Source organism: Plecotus auritus (genome assembly GCF_963455305.1).
Source record: "Plecotus auritus genome assembly, chromosome: 13".
NCBI lineage: Eukaryota > Metazoa > Chordata > Mammalia > Chiroptera > Vespertilionidae > Plecotus > Plecotus auritus.
Genome location: NC_137779.1, coordinates 19,894,451 through 19,914,078, shown reverse-complemented (window position 1 = coordinate 19,914,078; position 19,628 = coordinate 19,894,451). Strand labels below are relative to the sequence as shown.

The 19,628-nt window shown below is 50.7% G+C and overlaps 2 protein-coding genes across 10 annotated transcripts in view; one reads left to right on the top strand and one right to left on the bottom strand.

Moving 5' to 3' along the window:
• NFRKB (nuclear factor related to kappaB binding protein) overlaps window positions 1–10,689 on the top strand; it is a 30,923-nt gene extending 20,234 nt beyond the window's left edge. For 6 of the 8 annotated variants that reach the window (XM_080650366.1, XM_080650367.1, XM_080650364.1 and 3 more), the window contains exons 21-27: window positions 57–277; window positions 373–643; window positions 1,223–1,435; window positions 3,508–4,275; window positions 7,513–7,619; window positions 8,362–8,497; window positions 8,612–10,689. In XM_080650366.1, coding sequence (XP_080506492.1) covers window positions 57–277; window positions 373–643; window positions 1,223–1,435; window positions 3,508–4,275; window positions 7,513–7,619; window positions 8,362–8,497; window positions 8,612–8,737 — 1,842 coding nt within the window. In that variant the 3' untranslated portion in view covers window positions 8,738–10,689. Of the gene's footprint in view, window positions 1–56; window positions 278–372; window positions 644–1,222; window positions 1,436–3,507; window positions 4,276–7,512; window positions 7,620–8,361 lie in introns of all 8 variants that reach the window. The other 2 variants (XM_080650362.1, XM_080650361.1) reach the window with 1 other exon arrangement.
• Window positions 10,608–19,628, bottom strand: part of TMEM45B (transmembrane protein 45B) — a 33,273-nt gene continuing 24,252 nt past the window's right edge. The window contains exons 2-6 of one of the 2 annotated variants that reach the window (XM_080650369.1): window positions 18,461–18,657; window positions 16,044–16,250; window positions 14,566–14,750; window positions 13,987–14,132; window positions 10,608–12,957 (exon numbers count right to left, since the gene is read on the bottom strand). In XM_080650369.1, the coding sequence (XP_080506495.1) occupies window positions 12,846–12,957; window positions 13,987–14,132; window positions 14,566–14,750; window positions 16,044–16,250; window positions 18,461–18,641 (831 nt within the window). In that variant the 5' untranslated portion in view covers window positions 18,642–18,657 and the 3' untranslated portion in view covers window positions 10,608–12,845. Of the gene's footprint in view, window positions 12,958–13,986; window positions 14,133–14,565; window positions 14,751–16,043; window positions 16,251–18,460; window positions 18,761–19,628 lie in introns of those variants that run through there. The other variant, XM_080650370.1, reaches the window with a different exon arrangement.

The window sequence follows — 19,628 nt, the reverse complement described above, 5'->3', positions numbered from 1 at the left end:
CTGCCTCCGTGCCCCTGTGTTAAATCTGCGCGTGGATCTCTCTCTCTCCTGCCTAGAAGTCCAGCAGCAAGGAGAGTTCACTGAAAGTCCTCAGCAGCGGCCCTTCTGAGCAGAGCCAGATGAGCCTCAGCGACTCCAGCATGCCGCCCACCCCTGTCACCCCCGTGACGCCCACCACGCCAGCTTTGCCCGCCACTCCTATCTCCCCTCCACCCGTTTCGGCAGTCAACAAGAGTGGTCCTACCACTGTCCCAGAACCAGCGAAATCCAGCTCCGGGTAAGCTCTCCTGTCTCTCCTCCCGCTCTGTGCCTCCATGTCCCCTCGGCGTGTCCTAAGCTGGTTGTTTTCTGTTTCCCCTATTTCCCTCCTAGTGTTCTTCTGGTCTCCTCGCCAACGATGCCACAGCTGGGAACCATGCTTTCCCCAGCCGCCAGTCAGACGCCGCCGAGTTCTCAGGCCGCTGCCCGTGTCGTGAGCCACTCCAGCTCGGCGGGACTCCCCCAGGTACGGGTGGTGGCCCAGCCTGGCCTTCCTGCTGTTAGCCAGCAGTCAGCGGGGCCAGCACAGACACTGCCACCGATTCCAGCAGGGCCACAGATCCGCGTGCCAGCCACTGCTACGCAGACCAAAGTCATGCCCCAGGTAAGCAGGGACCGCGGACCCAGAGGTGGGTGGGCAGTGAGTCCCGTGGGCAGGCAGGGTAAGCTGCTGTGTATTCCAGCTCATTCACTGTCCACAGCTGGGGAGTGTTCTTACGAGATGTACTTTAATGTACGTTGTACTTGACACGTTGAGCATCAGAACTTCTGAGAAGTTGGTTGGTTTACCCAGGATGGTAACGTTAGGCCCCTCATAGAGCTGGAGTTAAATCCGGACCTGCGATTCGAAATCTCGGGCTCCTTCCCCGTGCCTCTAGTCTCAGCCACGCCACTAGCTAGTTGTGTGATTCTAGAGAAAAGTCTTATCTTCGCCTCAGTCTCCTCTGCTATAAAATGGGTATGATATTTGTCCTTGGTGTAGGAGTGAGGTGTTAAATGTGGAGGCATTCTGAAAATTAAAGATGCTGCACCAAAGCAAGAACTTCACAGCGTCGCTTTAGGGAGTGGTGAGCGTGAGCGCTGTCCCATTAGAAGCACTTCCAGAGGCACACTTCTTGGGTGGTGGCGGCCTGGTCTGCCTCTTAGTCTCTAATTAAGCTCTCGGCCTCATGCTCTGAACTAGACAGTCATGGCCACCGTCCCAGTCAAAGCTCAGACTGCAGCGGCCACAGTGCAGCGGCCGGGAGCCGGGCAGACAGGACTCACGGTGACAAGTCTCCCTGCCACCGCCAGCCCTGCGAGCAAGCCAGCCACGAGCTCTCCCGGGAGCTCTGCTCCCAGCGCGTCCACAGCCGCCGTCATCCAGAATGTGAGCGGGCAGAACATCATCAAGCAGGTAGGTGGGTCCGTCTTCCGGCCCGAGCAGAGGACAGTGCAGAGCTCGGTGACTCGTGATCGTGACCCTTAGTTCACAGGTATTTCAGGTTCCCGTTCCCACCAAGGGCAGTGCCGGCTCTGCGGGTGCCTCGGATTCCTTTGCTCCTCTCCCTCTAATTCAGCGTTTAGTAGCTGAGTTTCTGTGTTTGGAGGAGCCTCTCCATGGATTGAGTTAAAATCCTGGGGGATGACTTTACATGCTTTATCAGCGTTTCAGTTTATTACTAGTAAAAACATATATTTGTGCTTTCGTGGTTGTGAATATGCAAGGGTAACCATTGAGCTTCAAAGAATTGGGCAAAATGCAACTAGTGCCTGCACTGTGCCAAGCATATTATACACGTTAAATAATTTAATACTCAGAACCCCGTGGGGCAGGCACTTATCCCCACTTTATAGCTGAAATGGAACCACATAATGATAAAGGACCATTTTTCTTCATTAAATATTCATTAGTACCGTTTGTGTGCTAGGCACTGTCTGGAGTGTTGGGGGTTTAGTGGTGTGTTGCGCAAAGTCCCTCCCTCGTGGAGCCCACTCTCCCATGGAGCTGGGAGACAGGCGCCCCAGGGGCAGGTGTGGGCGGTGAGAACAGCAGTAGCAGGGGAGGGATAGCGCATGTGCTGTCAGCTGGGGCGATCAGGGGCCTGGAGGAGCTGGCGTTTGAGAGGAGTGAGGTGGAAAGTGTGCTGTATTACAGACAGCTGGAGGTGAGCCATGCCAGGAATGGGCAGAGCAAGTGCAAACGTCTTGAGTCAGGAACCTGTTTGAGGACCAGCAGGAAACCCGTGTGGCTGAGGCCTCGTGAGCAAGTGCAGAAGTGTTGGAAAATGGTTTCTCGAAAGGTTGCTGGTTCAGTCGTGTCACACTTTGATTTTAATTCAAAGGTGATGGGGAACCATTGAGAGATTGTGACTCAGAATGACCCGATTTGTTTTACACTAAAGAAAGGCCTGGCTGCTGTGTAGAGTGGACTTTAGGGGGCAAGAACAGAAGCAGGGAGACCAGGTCGGGGGCCGTTGCAGTGGTCCCAGTGAGAGGTAACACTGGCCTCCTATGAATGGTCATCGCAGGGTGAGAAGGGCTGGGTTCTGAATGTAGGGTTCAACGTAGAGTCAGTGTGATTTTCTGGTGGTTTGTGGGGTCTGGGAGAAGAGAGGCCATGGGTTTTGGCCAGAGTGACTGAGCAGATAGCGACATCTTTCTCTGAGATGGAAACCCAGATGCAAGACGAAGGCAAGAGAGAGGGGTGCTCCAGAAGTCGGCGCGTGCATCAGGCGTGTGAGATGAGTGATGGGAGGCCTGGGAACTGACACTGCCTGGGGGTAGGAAATGACTGGGTCCAGTGGCTTAGTGCCTTTTTGGGAATGTGTTCAAGAGAACGTACGTAAGGCAAGGAAATGGAGATGTGAAGGTAGATACTTTTTAGAGTAATTTTGCCTTTGAAGAGAGCAGAGGACTGGAGCTGCAGTGGAGATGCAAGTGGAGTGGAGCTGGAGAGGGGGATGGGGGTGAAGCGAGGGTCTGTGGTCTAGGATGGGAAATGCGTTCCCGGATGGTGGTGGTCCAGCAGAGAGGGGACAATGGCTCATGTGACAGAGAAAGTCCCCGAGGCCAGAAGGGCTGCGATTACTACACATGGCGCTTGGCCACGCTGCTGCTCTCCACGTGGAGGCTGGCACACCCCTAAGTAGACCTTTTTAGGACGGTAGCGGAAAAGTGAATATATATTATTAGGTAATAATAGGTGTGGTTTTTTAATTTTTATTTAGAAAGCTCTTTTCTAGGTTGGAGATATGTACAGAAGTATTGATCAGCAAAGTGCTATCAGTTTACTTAAAAATATTCCAACTTTTGAAGTTGGGTGGTAGGTACATGGGTTTGTTACACTGTTCTCTTTTCTGAATAACTATCATTTTTAAAAATGAAAAGCTAGAGAAATACATGAAACACAAATGGAGGTTTGCCTAACTGCCATGTAACCAGTGCAGCGCTGTGGATCTCTCAGTCAGTGCTGTTTCTCCCCACCAGGTGGCGATCACGGGGCAGCTTGGTGTGAAGCCCCAGACAGGCAATAGCATCCCACTTACCGCCACTAACTTCCGCATCCAGGGCAAGGATGTGTTGCGCCTGCCACCCTCTTCCATCACCACAGATGCCAAAGGCCAGACGGTTCTGCGGATCACACCGGACATGATGGCCACGTTGGCCAAGTCCCAGGTGACCACAGTCAAACTGACCCAGGATCTCTTCGGGACAGGAGGCGGCACGGCAGGCAAAGGCATCTCTGCTACCTTACACGTCACTTCCAACCCCGTCCACGCCACGGACAGCCCTGCCAAGGCCAGTTCCGCCAGTGCCCCTGCGTCCACTCCAACGGGCACCACCGTGGTCAAAGTGACACCGGACCTCAAGCCGGCAGAAGGCTCGGCGTCAGCTTTTCGCTTGATGCCCGCACTCGGTGTAAGTGTGGCCGACCAGAAGGGGAAAAGCACAGTGGCCTCGTCAGAAGCAAAGCCAGCTGCCACCATCCGCATCGTGCAGGGCCTGGGCGTGATGCCTCCCAAGGCCGGCCAGACCATCACAGTTGCAGCCCATGCCAAGCCAGGGTCCTCGGTGGCCAGCGGGTCTGGAACTGTTCACACGTCAGCCGTGTCCCTGCCCAGCATGAACGCTGCTGTGTCCAAGACTGTGGCCGTGGCCTCGGGGGCCGCAAGCACCCCCATCAGCATAGGCACGGGAGCCCCCACGGTGCGGCAGGTGCCCGTCAGCACCACGGTTGTTTCCACGTCCCAGGCTGTGAGTACCATTGGGGTGGGGCACAGCTAGCCCTTCCACCAGGGACTTCTCCTTTTAGGAACGGAAATGTCTGTATCCCATTTGACCCAAACAAACTTAGGAAAGTAGACATGCACACATTCTTAGAAGACATTAAAGCCGCCCAGAAGTTCAGGGAGTAAAATACAAAGTTTCTTTCACCCCCTCTACCTCTCCCATCGTGAGGGCTAACATCTGAGGGTGTTTGGCCTTTGTCCTTCTAGTCTTTTCCCAGAGCATCTTCATACATACAGACATCGTTAAAAAGTCCTGTGAGAGACCTTAGTCTATAGGTTGTCCTATGGTTTGCCTTATTTATTTAAAAAGATGTCTTGGGGGTTATGCTAGGTCCTCCACAGATACTGACTGCATCCTTCTTTATGACACCGTGGTAGTCCATAGAAGGGATGTGTTTTCATCACTCTTCTTCTAAAGAGAGCTTTTTCATGGTTAAAACCAGCGTGACAGCGAATGCTTGGGTGTGCATATGTGAACACGTAGAAGCATTTCTGGAACCGAGGGGCTAGCCCGGCCACGGAGGCACACACGCTGGAGGTTTTGATACTCCAGTTGTGCCATCCAAAAGCCCAAAGACTGGCAGCTTTCAGTCCAACCAGCAGGTCTCCTGGCTTCACCAGGGCTGGGGAGCACGTGTTGTTTGGACTGAATATGACTCTCTTACTCCTGAAACAACTTTCTGTTTTGTTTCCCTGGTCTGTGGTGAGGTTGAGCAGACTGGCCGTGCTCTCTAGCAGATAAATCATTGCCAGTTTTCTTTGGGGTTTTCTGTTTTTTTTTCATAGTTTGAGTGACCCTTTTTATCTTTGGGTGTTCTGTGTGGAAAGTATTTTCTTCCCCTCTGTCATTTAAAAAAAAAAATGTTTTTATTGATTTTTTTTTTTTAGAGAAAGAGGAAGGGAGAGGGATAGAAAGAGACATCAATGAGAGAAACATCATTGATCAGCTGCCTCCTGCACGCCCACTATTGGGGATGGAGCGGGCAACTGGGCATGTGCCCTGCCCTGGAATCGAACTAGTGACCTCCTGGTTCATGGGCCGACGCCCAACCGCTAAGCCACACTGGCTGGGGTCCCTCTGTCACTTTTTAACCTTGCATATGGAGCCCTTTGCTCTACAGGTATTTTATCTGATTAGATCTGTCTATCAACATTTCTTTTATGGTTCCTGGGTTTTATGTCTTTTGCCTTTCTTACCCCAGGGTTATAAAGATATTAGCTTGTATTTTCATAAAACATTTTCAGAGTTTTAAGAAAGGTATAGCTGATAACTCATTTGAAATATAATTTTGTGACTAGCCTGTGGTAGAGATCTCATTTTATGTTTTCCAAATTATTCCAACATCACTAACTTATTGCTTCCCATTAACTTGAAGTGCTACATTTATCCTAAACCAAATTCTCATGTCAACATAGGTGTGTTTCTGGATGCTTCTGTGTCCATTTAGCTTCTAGATCAGGAGCACTGCTGTGTATTTTATATGGGCAAAGTAAAGCATAGTTCCCCTTTTCTAAACAAGTTCTGTAGTAAAACCTCAATAATTCGGGTAAAAGCCGGAGTGATGGAGGAAGGAAGACATATACATTAGGAAAACCACCAGCCAATACACCCTGATACGGAGTGTGGTTTAAAAGGAAATATCTAGGTCCTCAGATCTCAGAAGTTAGAAGGAAGAAAGGAAACGGCTTACTTGACCCACTTTTGTTTCCCTCGAATCCTTCTCGTAACAGGGAAAGCTCCTATCCAGTGGCATCTACTCTGTTATAATTGATCGGGATAAAAACCAGGCTGGGGCAGAAGTAGGTTTACAGTTGTTTGTATGGAAAAGAATATAGTAATTAATACACAATATACAAGAATGAACTGTTTGGCATGCTGACAACTGTAAACATACCTCTGTCTCACGCTGTGGACCAGAGAGCGTCCAGTGGGGTAGGAAGTGTTGCCTCTTAGTCAGCTGTCGGGAGGCTGGCCCGGGAAGGGACATGTCCGGTTGGTGTACTGGTGGTCTGAAATGTTCTTAAGAAACTAAGACTTGAAGAAAGGAAAACCACAAGGCAGTCCACCCCGAGGTGCCATTCTGCTGCCTGTTTACGTCTTTCCGTGCTTCCCAGTGGGCTGCGCTAAGTGCCCGACTTTAGAACCAGCTGCCCATACGACATGCCAGTGCCTTTTCTTAGCAGCCTAGCAGACCACCCCTCTTGAATCATTTTTTAAAAAAATATATTTTATTGATTTTAGAGAGGAAGGGAGAGGGAGAGAGAGAGAAACATCAATGATGAGAGAGAATCATTGATCAGGTGCCTCCTGCAGGCCCCCATTGGGCAAGCCGGAAACCCAGGCGTGTGCCCTGACCAGGAATTAAACTGTGACCTCCTGGTTCATAGGTCAACGCGCCACCACTGAGCCATGCCAGCCAGGATTGAATCATTTTTAAAAATCAGATTTACACAGAATTTTACTGAACATAAATTTACTTCCCACCAAGGGCTAAGAAGCCAGGCCGCCTAAAAGCAGGTGATGCAATGACTGAACCGTAGCCATCCAAAAGCCCAAAGACTGGCCTTCTCCGCCTTTTAGTTCCTCTTGGGCTTTGTCAGCTTTGGGTTGGGCTTTTCACTTGGCTGAGTTTGCTCTTGGTGTCCTTCGCTCACCTTCTTATCTCTGGAGGAAGCAGAAGGCACCTGGAGAATGTGGCCGCCCCCTGGTGCACGTCATGCCGTGTTCCAGCGAAGCAGCAGCTGTGCACCTGCTGTGTGAACTCGGAGTGCCCCTGTCCCCCCTGTCCCCGCTCCCACTGCTTCCGACAGCTGCTTAGCGCCACGGGTCGGGGGCTACGCAGATGAGTAAGGCTACCCTCTAGGAGCTCGGCTCTCTGTGCGGAAGTGAACACGCATCCTCCTTTGTGGGTTAGGAACACAAAATTTAATACTGACGACAGCATTGTGGGTGGTGCCGGCTGCTGTAGGCAGCATGGAAGAGATGGTAGCGATCAGGTGGCCCCTCGGTGTAGCACAGGAGCCCTGAACTACAGTATGTGACGGCTGTTTCAGGAGGCCTCCCTGGGCCGCACCTCAGGAACGCTGGAGCCCTCAGAGCATGGGCGGCGAGAGCCTCTGGTGCTGGCTCCTCGGCTCAGCCCTGGAGGAGACACTGGTCTTCTCATCTGTGTCCCTTACACTGGCTCCTCCTCCTCTCTAGGGGAAGCTGCCGACTCGGATCACAGTGCCCCTCTCTGTGATCAGCCAGCCTATGAAGGGCAAGAGTGTGGTCACAGCCCCCATCATCAAAGGCAACCTCGGAGCCAAGTAAGTGCCATCGGGAGGGAGGGCAGGGCTTCCGGGTGGCTCCCTGTTGCCGGCAGGAAGGCGGCTGGTTTCCTGGGGCTTGCCCTGGGTACCTCTCCTTCGTTGTGCTCCACAAGGTGTATTGAGCAGCCAGTATTGTTTTAGGTGTGGGGGATATAGCAGTGATTAAAAGAGACAAAAGTCCATGCTGGCTTCAAGTGGGGAGCGAAATAATGAAGTGAAATACTATGTGGGCGGTAAGGTGTACTATGAAGAAAAAGCAAGGAAGGGGACAGGCAGTGCCGTCACAGGTCGGCACTGACGCGGCTCAGGCAGCAGTTTGGACTGCGGCTACTGGGAAGACCACGTTTTTTGAGCCCGGTGGTGTGGAAAGTCAGAGGAGGAGGGCTTGTTGGAGCCTGGGCTTCCCATGGCCCTGACTGAAGCGGGACAGGGATAAAGGGTGTGATGGGATCATTCTGATGGTCTCAAGGCAGCTGTGTGGGGCAAGGGATTCTTGACAAAAGCTCCCTGGGGCCTTGTCATTACTCCCGCTGATCAAAGTCTGGATATCAGGGTCGTTTTAGCCAAAGCACTGGGGACCTTGGGCTCGTCATGGGAAGCATAGAAGGTGGAACAAACGCCATCTCATCCGCTAGTTTCAGAATGCTGGGATTTTCAGGGGCCCAGACCCCCTGGTTTCCTTCTGTGCATGGCCTGATTCTGGCGGGAGCTAATGCCCTGTCCTGCTTTCCGTCCACAGCCTCGGTGGGTTGGGCCGCAACATCATCCTCACCACCATGCCAGCGGGCACCAAGCTCATTGCTGGCAACAAGCCCGTGAGCTTCCTCACTGCCCAGCAGCTGCAGCAGCTCCAGCAGCAGGGCCAGGCCACACAGGTGAGGCCAGGGCACACTGTGGGCCACACCAGGTTCTCTTCTTTCCTTTGCTGGCTGTTCCCAGCCGATGAGCCTATTTGCCAGCTGCTGCCCATACGTTCCCTTTGCAAACAGGTGCGCATCCAGACTGTCCCCGCGTCCCATCTCCAACAGGGAACAGCCTCGACTTCCTCCAAAGCGGTCTCCACTGTTGTTGTGACCACAGCTCCGTCTCCTAAGCAGGCACCTGAACAGCAGTGACTCTGAGAAGCAGCTTCCATCAAAGCCCAGGCCTGCTCCGCCCTGCAGGCCGAAAGGAAGGGAGCAGGGAGGTCCCTCCTTCCTCTGAGCTCCTATCTCAGGCAGGCCAGTGGTGGGCTGGCAGCCACAGGGCTGCCATCTGCTGCCACACTCCCCGAGGACACTGAGGAAGGCTCGCTCCAGGTCTGTTGTGTACCGACCCAGGGAGGCTTCTCTCAGAACTGTGTGAGGTCAGTGGGTCACACAAGCCAAGCTCCCCCAGAGCGGGCGTACGGGGGGGAGCGCAGACAGCGACTACGCCGCATTCTGTACGTGGCTCGTACCCTTCAGCTTGTGGTCTTCTCCGTGACGAGTGGTCTGGATAGGAGTTTTGTCTCCAGGAATTTTTATGTAACTTATTTTTTTTAAGAGCCTATTGTACATCTTTGTCAAATAGAAACCTGGGCGTTAGCCCCCTAAACGGATTCATTCTTTTGACCAGAATGTGAGAATGGCAGGATTCTAATAAGTTGGTGGCTGACTTGATAACTTCATGGAGTGGCTCTAAGATGGGAAAGAAACAGGAAGTGAGATTGTGTGGGTTCTCTGAAATGGGATTAGTTTGGCACTACCTCTTAAAGGTGGGGTGTCAGGATCCTGGCTGTGGTCTGTTCTTTCCCTGCTGGCTGTCCTCATCAAGCCTGTTCACACACGCCCAGGCCGGTGGGCACAGGAGGTGGATGCCAGCAGGGGCGCTGCTCTTGCAGCACAAACTGTATTTCAGTTCAGACTCTATATTCTGCTTTGCTCCAGAACAAGAGTCAGCAAGCCACCACCCTTAGGCTGGCTTCCCATTTTTGTAAATAAAGTTTTATTGGAACACAGCCCGGGCCCATTCGTTTATGTATTATCTATGGCTGCTTTCAGTTTGAATAGAAGCAGAACTGAATAGATGCCACATGGCCCGCAAGTCTAAAATACTTTGTGATTAAGTAAAACTTTGCTGACTTTTATTCCAGAGTAGAGATGGGTGTCCCTACTGGATAGCACCAACCAAAAGGTGAGTGTAGGTATACAAGTTATTTAATCCTGGCTGTTTCCTAGTTCTCAGCCCCACCAAGCTATAGGCAGAGAGCTGGGCATGACGCTTTAATTAAAGCACTGGTTGGTAAGAATATATGCCTCTTCTGGGTTGGAGCAGGGCTTGGGTGGGAAAGCTTTTCTGCAGGGGCAGAGCTTCCCTAACTCTTGAAAGGATACAGATGACTGGAAAGGTATTTTAATCTGATGATACTTTATGGAGTCTGCGTGTGGAAGTGGATCGGAGGGAGTGGGAGCGGAGGGATCGGGCAAGTTGTCGAGGGCAGACACCTTTCGGTGACTTGGTGGGGTGACAGTAGTTGTATAGACATCTCATTGGATTCCTAAGGAAATTCTGTGAAACAGTTACCCTGTTTTAACTGGGAGAAAATGCGCGTTTCAGCTGGAGTTAAAGAGAACCAAGATGTAAGTCCAGTCTTTGGATTCCAAGTCAGGTGCCCTTTCTGCTGCCTTCCTAAGAAGGGAGTGGCCATGATGTGTTGTGGTGAGACGTGGGGACGATCCAGAGCTGAGGGTGGCAAGTCTGGATTACAGAGAACAGAGGTGAACCGGCCGAGGCGGGATTGAGCTTTTGAGGGGAGTGGAGAGCTGGACAGAAAAGGATGGGAAATGGCCAGAGGTGGGACTGCAGTGAGGAGACAAACTGTTCCTCCCGAGTAAAGGCGGCTGCACCTGCTGTTTCATAATACTTTGGTATTTGCATGTCATTACTCCCTGGAGTCACATTTCACATGGAAAGTTCATGTGACAGGCTCTAAGTGAGAAACAGAAATTTGAGGAGTCCTGTCTTGGGTGTTTACTGCTAGTTAAAATAAACTTCCTCTGAATTTATTTAATAAATGATTTCATAAAAGTTCTGGCATTCAGCCCCAAACCCACCCCACCCTGTTATTGACTGAAGTCACCTGACCGCTCGTCTCCTTAGTGGCTGCAGACTTTGACATCTGAGGGGAACAGTGTATGACTGAGCCCCGGGAAGTGAGATGGGTCCTGGCCAGCCTGTTGGTGGAGTACACACCGCAAACCCCCTCTTGGAGTTGTTCAGGTGATGTCACCAGCATTTGCACCAAACATGAGTCCTGGATACACACCTGGGGCCATGAGAGATGTGGTGGCTCCGGGGGTGTTTGGGGGGACAATTCCAGAAGGACCTGTGGCGGCCTTGAGTCTTTGAGCCTCTGGTGGACAGAAGTTGGCAAAATTATTCCGACCATGTGTCTAAGACTGGATTCGGTGCGTAGCGTTGTGAGGGATTTGTACTGTAGCCGAGAATGTTCATGTTAGCAGTGATCACTTCTGTGACGGTGTCCCAACTATGCTGGGAGGAGCATTAGAATAAACTTGGATGTTTTACATTTGATCCTCACCCCCCACCCTCCCTCTGGAGAAAATACCACATTTCCCTAAGTCTCCTGCCTCACTCCCTTTAATTCAAAATGGAGAGCGTTGTTCCTTCTTCCCATCTCCAATCCCTGAGAGAAGGACATGTTTTACATTAATTGCCAATAATGGGTCCTCTAGTACTTGTTGAAAGGATGTTGGGTTTTATTCAGCAGGCAAACCAAAGTGGATCCTGAAAGGGTACTCTTGGGTTCGCCTCTCAGTATTAAATCCGAGTTTTCAAGGAGCTCATTCTTCTCCTGGAAGCTGTGCCTCCAGCTCTAAGTGCTGGCTGAGCAAGGGAGGTGCTGAGCGTAGCGTTTCTCCCAGAGCTGTCCAGTTCTTGGGGAAATGACCCCCAGTGCTCACCTCAGTGCTCCAGGTGAATGACGACCTCGGTGCTCCACGGGAATGATCACTGCATTTGTGTGACGTAGCAGAGGGGAAAGGCGAGAGACCGGCTGGCTGGAGTCCTGCTGAAATCTGGTTCTACAACATAGTAACCTTAGACCGCTCAACTCCGGAAGAACGATTGTATTTCCAGTATAGGTGGTCGTGAGAAACAAGATGATATATTTCAGAGTCTGAAAAGTGCCAAACAATTGAATGGTACTATTTGGTCTATACGGTAAGACCTTTCAAATTTGTCCTAACCCACTTTTATCCATTCATGTTCTTTTCCCTCTGCCTAGAATGTGCCTTTTCTATGGGCAAGCTCCTCCCTCCTTTGTCCCATGGTGGTTTCACTTACCATCATGGCATCAGTCACCCCGTATGAACTGCCTGCATAGTTCCCCATTAGACTGAATTCCTTGCTGGGCACATACTTAATTTGTACAACCATTCCAGTCCTGGTGCAAAGTCGATGTTTAATAAGCCCTTGTTGAAGGAAGCTTAAAAAAAAAAACCAGAACCAAGACTAGAATATCAAGATTGTATTACCAGTTCCAGCTTCACATCCTTTGTGGGATTGTCCTTTGCTTTCGGCTGTATTTCAAGTCAAGGCCTTCCCACGGTACAGCTTTCCTGTCAGCATCCTCTCATGAGGGCACTTTTGAGGAGTCAGACCATCTGAGTTCCAGCTCTCATCTGGGCCACTAACTGGCTTCCTGATTTTAAAAATAAAATTCACCTTTGTCACTTACCAACAGTGATACTGCAGTGCTCTGAAGTGTCATGATCAGTTAGGAGATGTTAACAAGCGATGTGTAAACACAAAAAAAATTGTGGATTACTACTTTTTAAATATACATGCTAGACTTGAATCTCTAAAAGAAAGGCACTGTCATTCACTTACTTCCTAATAAGAAAGTATCTGCTTTCTTGGGAGGAAAAGAAGGGTTAAGTCATCAACAGCGGTGCGTTTGGCTGGATTCGTATCCTGGATTCGTTGATGAGGCTACATGCTGTTCTGACTCTTCAGAGTCTCTGATTTCTCTTCTCTCTGAGACATAAAGGCTTGCTTCATTTTTCTTTATGAAGGATACCGCACCCACACAGTCTTCAGCCATTAAATGAGAAGGTGCAAATATAGAGCACCTTAAGGGCAGACCAGAGCAAGCATTGACACGGAGATGAGCTACGCCTGTGCCACTCAGCTAGTCCTCAAGGGGACACGTCCACCCCGTTTGTGACCGATGGCCCCTTCTCATTCCTCGTCGGAGCCATTCAGGAGGGCCTTCTGGTAAGTAGGCTCTGACCTCAGCTTCTGAATGCCAATGATTTCTCCTTCTCTGCGCCTCTTGAACCGGGTCAGAAGGCTGTAATAGAGAAACAGTAACAAATTAAATCAGCCCCCAAACTCCCTATTCCTTCACTGAAGGATGTGAAGGCATCTAATGGTTCTTAAAGCATTTACTTGCTTAAATATTGTGACTTCTCAGTATTCATTGGTAGATAAAGGGATCGTGATTAATAATATTTCATAGTTAATGTTGTAATTGGGACTAAACTTGTGTCTCCTGCCTCCCTTTTTATTATTGCACTGACCAGGCAGTAGAACGAATGGAAACTATGTCCTTGAGTTGCGTTCTGTTTGGTCTGCGTGGAAGTCTTTCTGGGTGAAGTGTATCTGCTTTGGTAGGGAAATCAGGAGCCAGGGACGGAGATAGGGGCAGCTAAGACAACAACTAATGCCATGTGCCCACAGTCACTCTGGCACCGTGGTTAAAGACTGGAGCTCTGCCATTTGCTCGTTGGGCGACCTTGATCGCATTAGTCTTTTGAAGCCTTGGTTTTCCCGTCTGTAAAACATTACATATTTCACACAGCGATAAGGATTAAATTGGGCAGTGCATGAAGTGCTTCCCATGGTGCCTGGGAACTGTTCGCTGTAATCTCGGAAGAGCACTTCAGCTGCGTGGTATCTCATCGGATTGCCACAAGGCCTCTGGGAAATAGGCGATGGGCTCACAATGAGCAGGGACAGAGCAGGATTACAGTCCAGCGCCCGTGCCTCATTCCAAGTGTTTTCTGTCACAGCACAGGCCTGAGCTCTGTCAGATCTGCCTCTGCAGCCTGGGTCTGTCCCAGGTTCCTATGACCAGGCCCTTAGCCTTCTCAGAGCCCCATCACCCTCATTCATAGTCTAGAGCGGCGGTCGCCAACCTTTCGGACCTCAGGGACCACCGGTTGGCGACGGCTGGTCTAGAGCACCTCGCACAGGACTCGGCGTTTAGCTGGTACTTGTTCAGTGGTAGGAGTTAGTTGGGAAAGGGGTCCCTGGAATTAAAAATGGTGCAGGGTGGTGGTAAGGAAGGAGAACCCTGACAGAAGTCTCGGGGACGTACCAGTGAACAAGAGAGTAGTTGACGGCCACGATGCAGAGCGCAGCCAGGTAGTGCCAGCAGAAGCACATGGTGATGAACATGAGGTTCGCGTGATCTTCCTGGTCCCACTGCGGGCTGCCGAAGGGCGGGAACAGCACAAACCCAATCTGGTGGGTCACACAGAGAAGACAGCCTGTCATTAGTTGCCTCTTCCTGTGGTTACCAAAGGCATTCAGACCGCATTCCCCATGCCTGCCTTAGCGTGGAAAGACATTTTGCACAGGAAAACGGCTGGGTTAATTCTGGTTTTAGTGAAGGCTTATTTCCAACCAAATTTCAGGTGGACAGTTCAGCAAGTGGAGCCTGTAGATGGTATCAGCACCTCCACTGGGGTGGGCAGATGGGGAAATAGTTAATCTGCTCACTGTGTACGCTCCATAGACTCTGCTTAACGCATCGGCAGGCTTTTCATGGGTAAAGCTCCCCAGGTCCAGGGGCGGCCATCTGAGTCCATCCACATGGCATGTCAGACTTCACCTGGACACGCTCTGTGGGGCCTCTCAGTTCATACAGTGTTAGGAGCAGTGTTTGAATAGTTACCTGCCAGAACCAGGTGCCTTGAAGAATAACGAGCGTGGTTCGGAAAAGTTCCAGCACAATGTTGTCCCGAAGGATCACCTCCAAGAAGATGCTGAGAGCCCCTCCAAACACAGCGCACAGCAGCAGCGAGTGGATGTACTGGTCCAGTGGCGGCCGGTTGTGGACATGGTGGTAGAAGAGGAAACCTGCCCCAGAGCCAGGCACGGCCGTCAGAGATGCCCGTTTCTACGTCAGCATTCACCCCGCACGCCCCATTATAGAATGTCCTCAGCCAGGGTCTTCTGCCCTTGGAAAGTCAGTTTATAGAACATTACAGGACAAGCAACAGGCAGATGAAACCTGTGTGTGTGCTGCCCCAGCCAGTGTGGCTCAATGGTCGAGCGTCAACCTATGAACCAGGAGGTCACGGTTCAATTCCCGGTCAGGGCATTTGCCTGGGTTGTAGGCTCAATCCCCAGTAGAGGGCATGCAGGAGGCAGCCAATCAATGATTCTCTCTTATCACATGTTTCTATCCCTCTTCCCCTCTTACTCTCTCAAATCAATAAAACTATATTAAAAAAAATTGTGTGTGGGTATAAGCAGCAAAGGATATCTATCTTTTTACAGACTTGATGGTAGGGTTCAATACAGGATGGGTAAGTGAAATATTGCTGATTGGTGACATACTGTGTGTTTACTTGAAATTCGGTTTTGCCCTCATGCACCTTTTTAAAGCTCTTCCTGAGATAACAGAAGTCAGTGCGGTTGTTGGATTACAAGATGCTTTTTTTACGACCCCATTTAACATGAGCTACGTTGGGAGATCTGCCTAGCTCTGGGTGGGTCTCCTATTTGTGATGGAGTCCAGACAGTGACACTCCGGGTGGGAGCTGGACTGTAGAGTTTCTCTTCCCAAACCACAGGGAGTGATAATCTGGCAGGGTGGCCGTCACCCCGTCTTCAAACAGTGCTTGTGTTTCCGTGTAGATGTGCGCATGAGAGGGCAGGGAGAGTTTTACACTCCTAGCCAGTGACTTTGGCTAAAAGCCTTGTGCTTTCCTGGGTTCTTTTTTTAAAAAAAAAAATTTTATTGATTTCAGAGATGAAAGGGAGAGAGAGAGAGAAACATCAGTGATGAGAAACATCAGTGATGAGAATCATTGAACGGCTGCCTCCTGCAAGTCCCCCACTGGGGATCGAGCCCGCAACCCAGGCATGTGCCCTGACCGGTAATTGAACCGTGACCTCCTGGTTCGTACGTCGATGCTCAACCACCTAACCTCAGTGGCCGGGCCTTTCGTGGGTTCTTTAAGGAATATGTCACCTATGCCATCCAGAGCATAGGACTAAGCCTGCTCAGGTTGTGGAAGTTCAGAGATTTGGATTTTTCTGGGGAAGGTTGTTATATTTGTGATAGCCCTGGTGTATTGTGCCCAGATCCGTCATAACCACAACTTGTCAGTTTCTTCCCTTTTCCCATCCTTACCACTAAGTTACCTTCGTTGAATGCTGCCACAGCCATCACCAGTCTGTCAACCCCCAAGGGCACGTGACTGACGAGATAGGTGAGCATGTCAGTGATTCCTGAGATTGCGAAGAACAGATACATGGTGCTGTGTTGCCAATTCATCAGCTTGATCCACTCGTTTTCCGAGTACAGGTGGAGGTGGGGCCCATCCGGAACAAACTGCTCTGCTAGGATCCCTGCAGGGAAATGAGGATGGAAATTAGGAGTGGAGAGTAATTCTAAGACAACAGGAGACAAGCCAAAGATAACCCCCGCGTCAGGACTGAAGTCAGGATGTGGGTGACACGGCCTGTGGCTTAGTGGCCCTACTTTGCTACTTCAGTCTAAAGCAGGGGTGGGCAAACTTTTTGACTCGAGGGCCACAATGGGTTCTTAAACTGGACCGGAGGGCCGGAACAAAAGCATGGATGGAGTGTTTGTGTGAACTGATATAAATTCAAAGTAAAGGAGCAGAGGGGAGAGCAAGAGAACCAGATAGAACAGCCGGATCCGGCCCGCGGGCCGTAGTTTGCCCACGGCTGGTCTAAAGTGAGGTCTTTGCTGAGGAACCTGTGTAGATGTCCCGTCTCAGTTGCTGTTCTTTGGACGGGGGCATGTGGAGGGAGGAGAAGCAGCCGTAGAAACGCAGCCACAGTCCACAGGAAACTTGTCTGGGAGCTGAGATGGAAGGAAGGCATTGTCACCTAAGTGCGAGTGTGGCAGATAACTTCATCTTGGGGCTCCCTCTGCCAAGTGAGCAGGGAAAAATCCTGGAAGGAAACCGTTAGGTTGGAAATAATAGAATCGGAGCAGACACTGGCGATGGAGATACTGGTGCACGCCCAAGGGAGGGAGGCTGCTCCCAGGTGCGCTTCGAGGCACGGAGTGGGCTCTGCGGTCTCGGCTCCTTCCCATAGCTGTAGGTTTCAGTGTCCTACACGTCACCTTGGCGTTTCTCCCATATGTGTCCCAGGAGAGGCAAGCTTTAGAGATGGCCAGGTGGCTAAGCTGTGCCTCAGTGTGGGTCTCGGTTCTCATCCCTCCTACTGTCCCTGCTTTGAAGGCGAAAGCTTTGCCTTTTATGCCTGGTGCCCAGAGTGTTCTAGGGGCTACAGTAACTCCTCCATGACGCATTCGGGAACCTGTTCCCCAAACATTGTTTCCCCAAACCTGGCCCATGTCTGAATGTATGCATAAAGGATCCAGGAGTGGGCGAAAACCCAGGAAAGGGAAGTCCTATCAGAGCTGGAGACTAGCTGTAGTTCCCCGCTGTACCCCTTTATCTAGAACGGTGAGTTCCCCACTGCACCCCTTTATCTAGGACGGTGAGTTCCCCACTGCGCCCCTTTATCTAGAACGGTGAGTTCCCCACTGTACCCCTTTATCTAGAATGGTGAGTTCCCCTCTGTACCCCTTTATCTAGAACGGCGAGTTCCCCACTGTACCCCTTTATCTAGAACGGTGAGTTCCTGGCACATAGTGAGAACTCAGGAAATCATTGGTGAGTGAGTTATTTTCACCCAGACACAGTTTTTTAGCTTTGTTTAGGCCAATGCCATTTAAGCCATACGGTCCCTGTTTACTTCTCGGCTCCAAAAAGATGAGAAAGCCTTTCTGACGCCCGAGTGGCTGGTGAATGGGCAAGTCCAGCTGGACCAGGACACAAGGCTGTGTTCCTGTGCCAACTCCCAGAGAAGCCACTGGCCTGGCCTCAGCTCGCCCAGGAAAGTGGAGGCCAGAGATGGCGAGTGGCAAATGCAATTGCCGAGTAAGGTCCCTCATTACCAGCAGAGTGGAATAGATGAGGAGGAAGTGGGCGAATTTTGTAGGGAAGGGCACCATAAAGGAAGATCCATCCCACACAGCCTCTGCGGGCTTCTTTCCGTCTCTCCCGCTGCCTCTTACTAGCCCCAAGCATAACACTCCTCTCTCTACCTGCTTGAGGTTTGGGGTGGAGGATATGCCAATGAGTAGGGGTTTACTCTTGAGATTCTGGGGGAGAGACAGTTGGGGAAAGATTTTTCTAAAACTCAACTTCATTTATTAGTCTTTTCTCATAACTCATGAACTTACTCTCTTATTTTGTTCTTTTTTCTAATTTGGTGTTTTGCCCTTTTCATAAAGTATGTCTTCTGTTCCTACAGCCTACCCCCATGTCCTTCTGGGGCAAAGGATGTAATTTTCTTGGTACTTTCTCACAGTGCACTGAGATGCGAGGCACCATTCACTGTTGATATACAAAGTTTGGTGCACAGCAGGTGTTGCGGTGAAATGTTTAGTGGCCAACTGACAGCCATTTCTCTATTATCTCTGCCCGTGGAGACAGCCATCCACAGGGTCCAGAGAGTGGGCTGAAGGCTCTGGGCGTGATGGGAGATCCCCTGGACCATGCGGCCCCCATCCTTACCAATGACTGGAAATAAAGTTCTGATGGCGGCCTCAATGATCTCCAGACGCTCATAATTATGACTCAGTTGGCCTCTTTTCCCCTTTTGGTGAAAATACTTCAGTGGGTACTTCACTGACCACCACAGCCCAACGATCAAGAAGAAGCTCCCCGGGAGAGCGTGGCCCTTGAAGTTTGCCATCGGGGCCCTGGGTCACCTGAAACACAGGGGCAGCTATCAGGTGGCTGAAGGAGGAAAACAAATGGGTATCTTGGCAGGAAATGCAACACATGACGGAGGAGTCCAGATCACAAGCCGTATGGAGAAGGGCCCACTCATTCTCATCAAGCAAGTCTATGTCCTGTCACCGTGTCACCAATGTCTTGTCCGCTGAGCAGTTACATGCTGACCCTGAGGTTTGAACAACGTTGGTAAATAGCAGGGCGGGGAGAGGGGAAATGGAGGATAGGTAAATATTAATTGATCTCAGGGTAGAAAGGTCTTCCTAAATGTAAAGGAGGGAGTAAGAAGAATAGTCATGGACACTGGTATTTTATAGATCAAAACACGGGAAGGCAAGCCATGGGGCGAAGCTTCCATCTGTGGGGTTATGACCGACCGCCTGTCAGAGTCCTGCCCAGGCTGAGGAGCCTCAGGTGGCCTCAAGTCCCCCACCCTGGTGGCCCTCAGCATGCAGTGGGACCTGGTTGGTGCAGAGCCCCCCTTGTCCAGGGAAACGGGGCGCGGCAGGGAAGGGGGGCCGCCCCTTGCCCTTCATGCATGGGTTTTTATATATTTCATTGCAACAGATCATGCAAAATGATACATTAGCTGAATAAACTTGGGTCCACCAGGAGAAAGAAACACTGAACCAACAACTCGAGGAAAGCTACGTCCACATTCAGCACACATTTTCTTTTTAAGCATTCAAAGCAACATTTCTGGAATTCGGTATGAGGCCAACAATGTCTGAGAACTATTTTGCTGAGAGACTGGCCAGCGTTTGAAACAAGAAATAAGACACTGTTTCAACGGCATCACGATTCAGCTTGTGGAACATGTCCACGCTGAGGTGCGTGCTCGAGCCGGTCTTTCTGTAGCTGAGAAGCTGAGCGTCTGCAGACGGTAGTGTCGATATTAATAAAGAAAGCAAGGGAATCAAATACTGTTGAGCTTAATGGGCTGGAG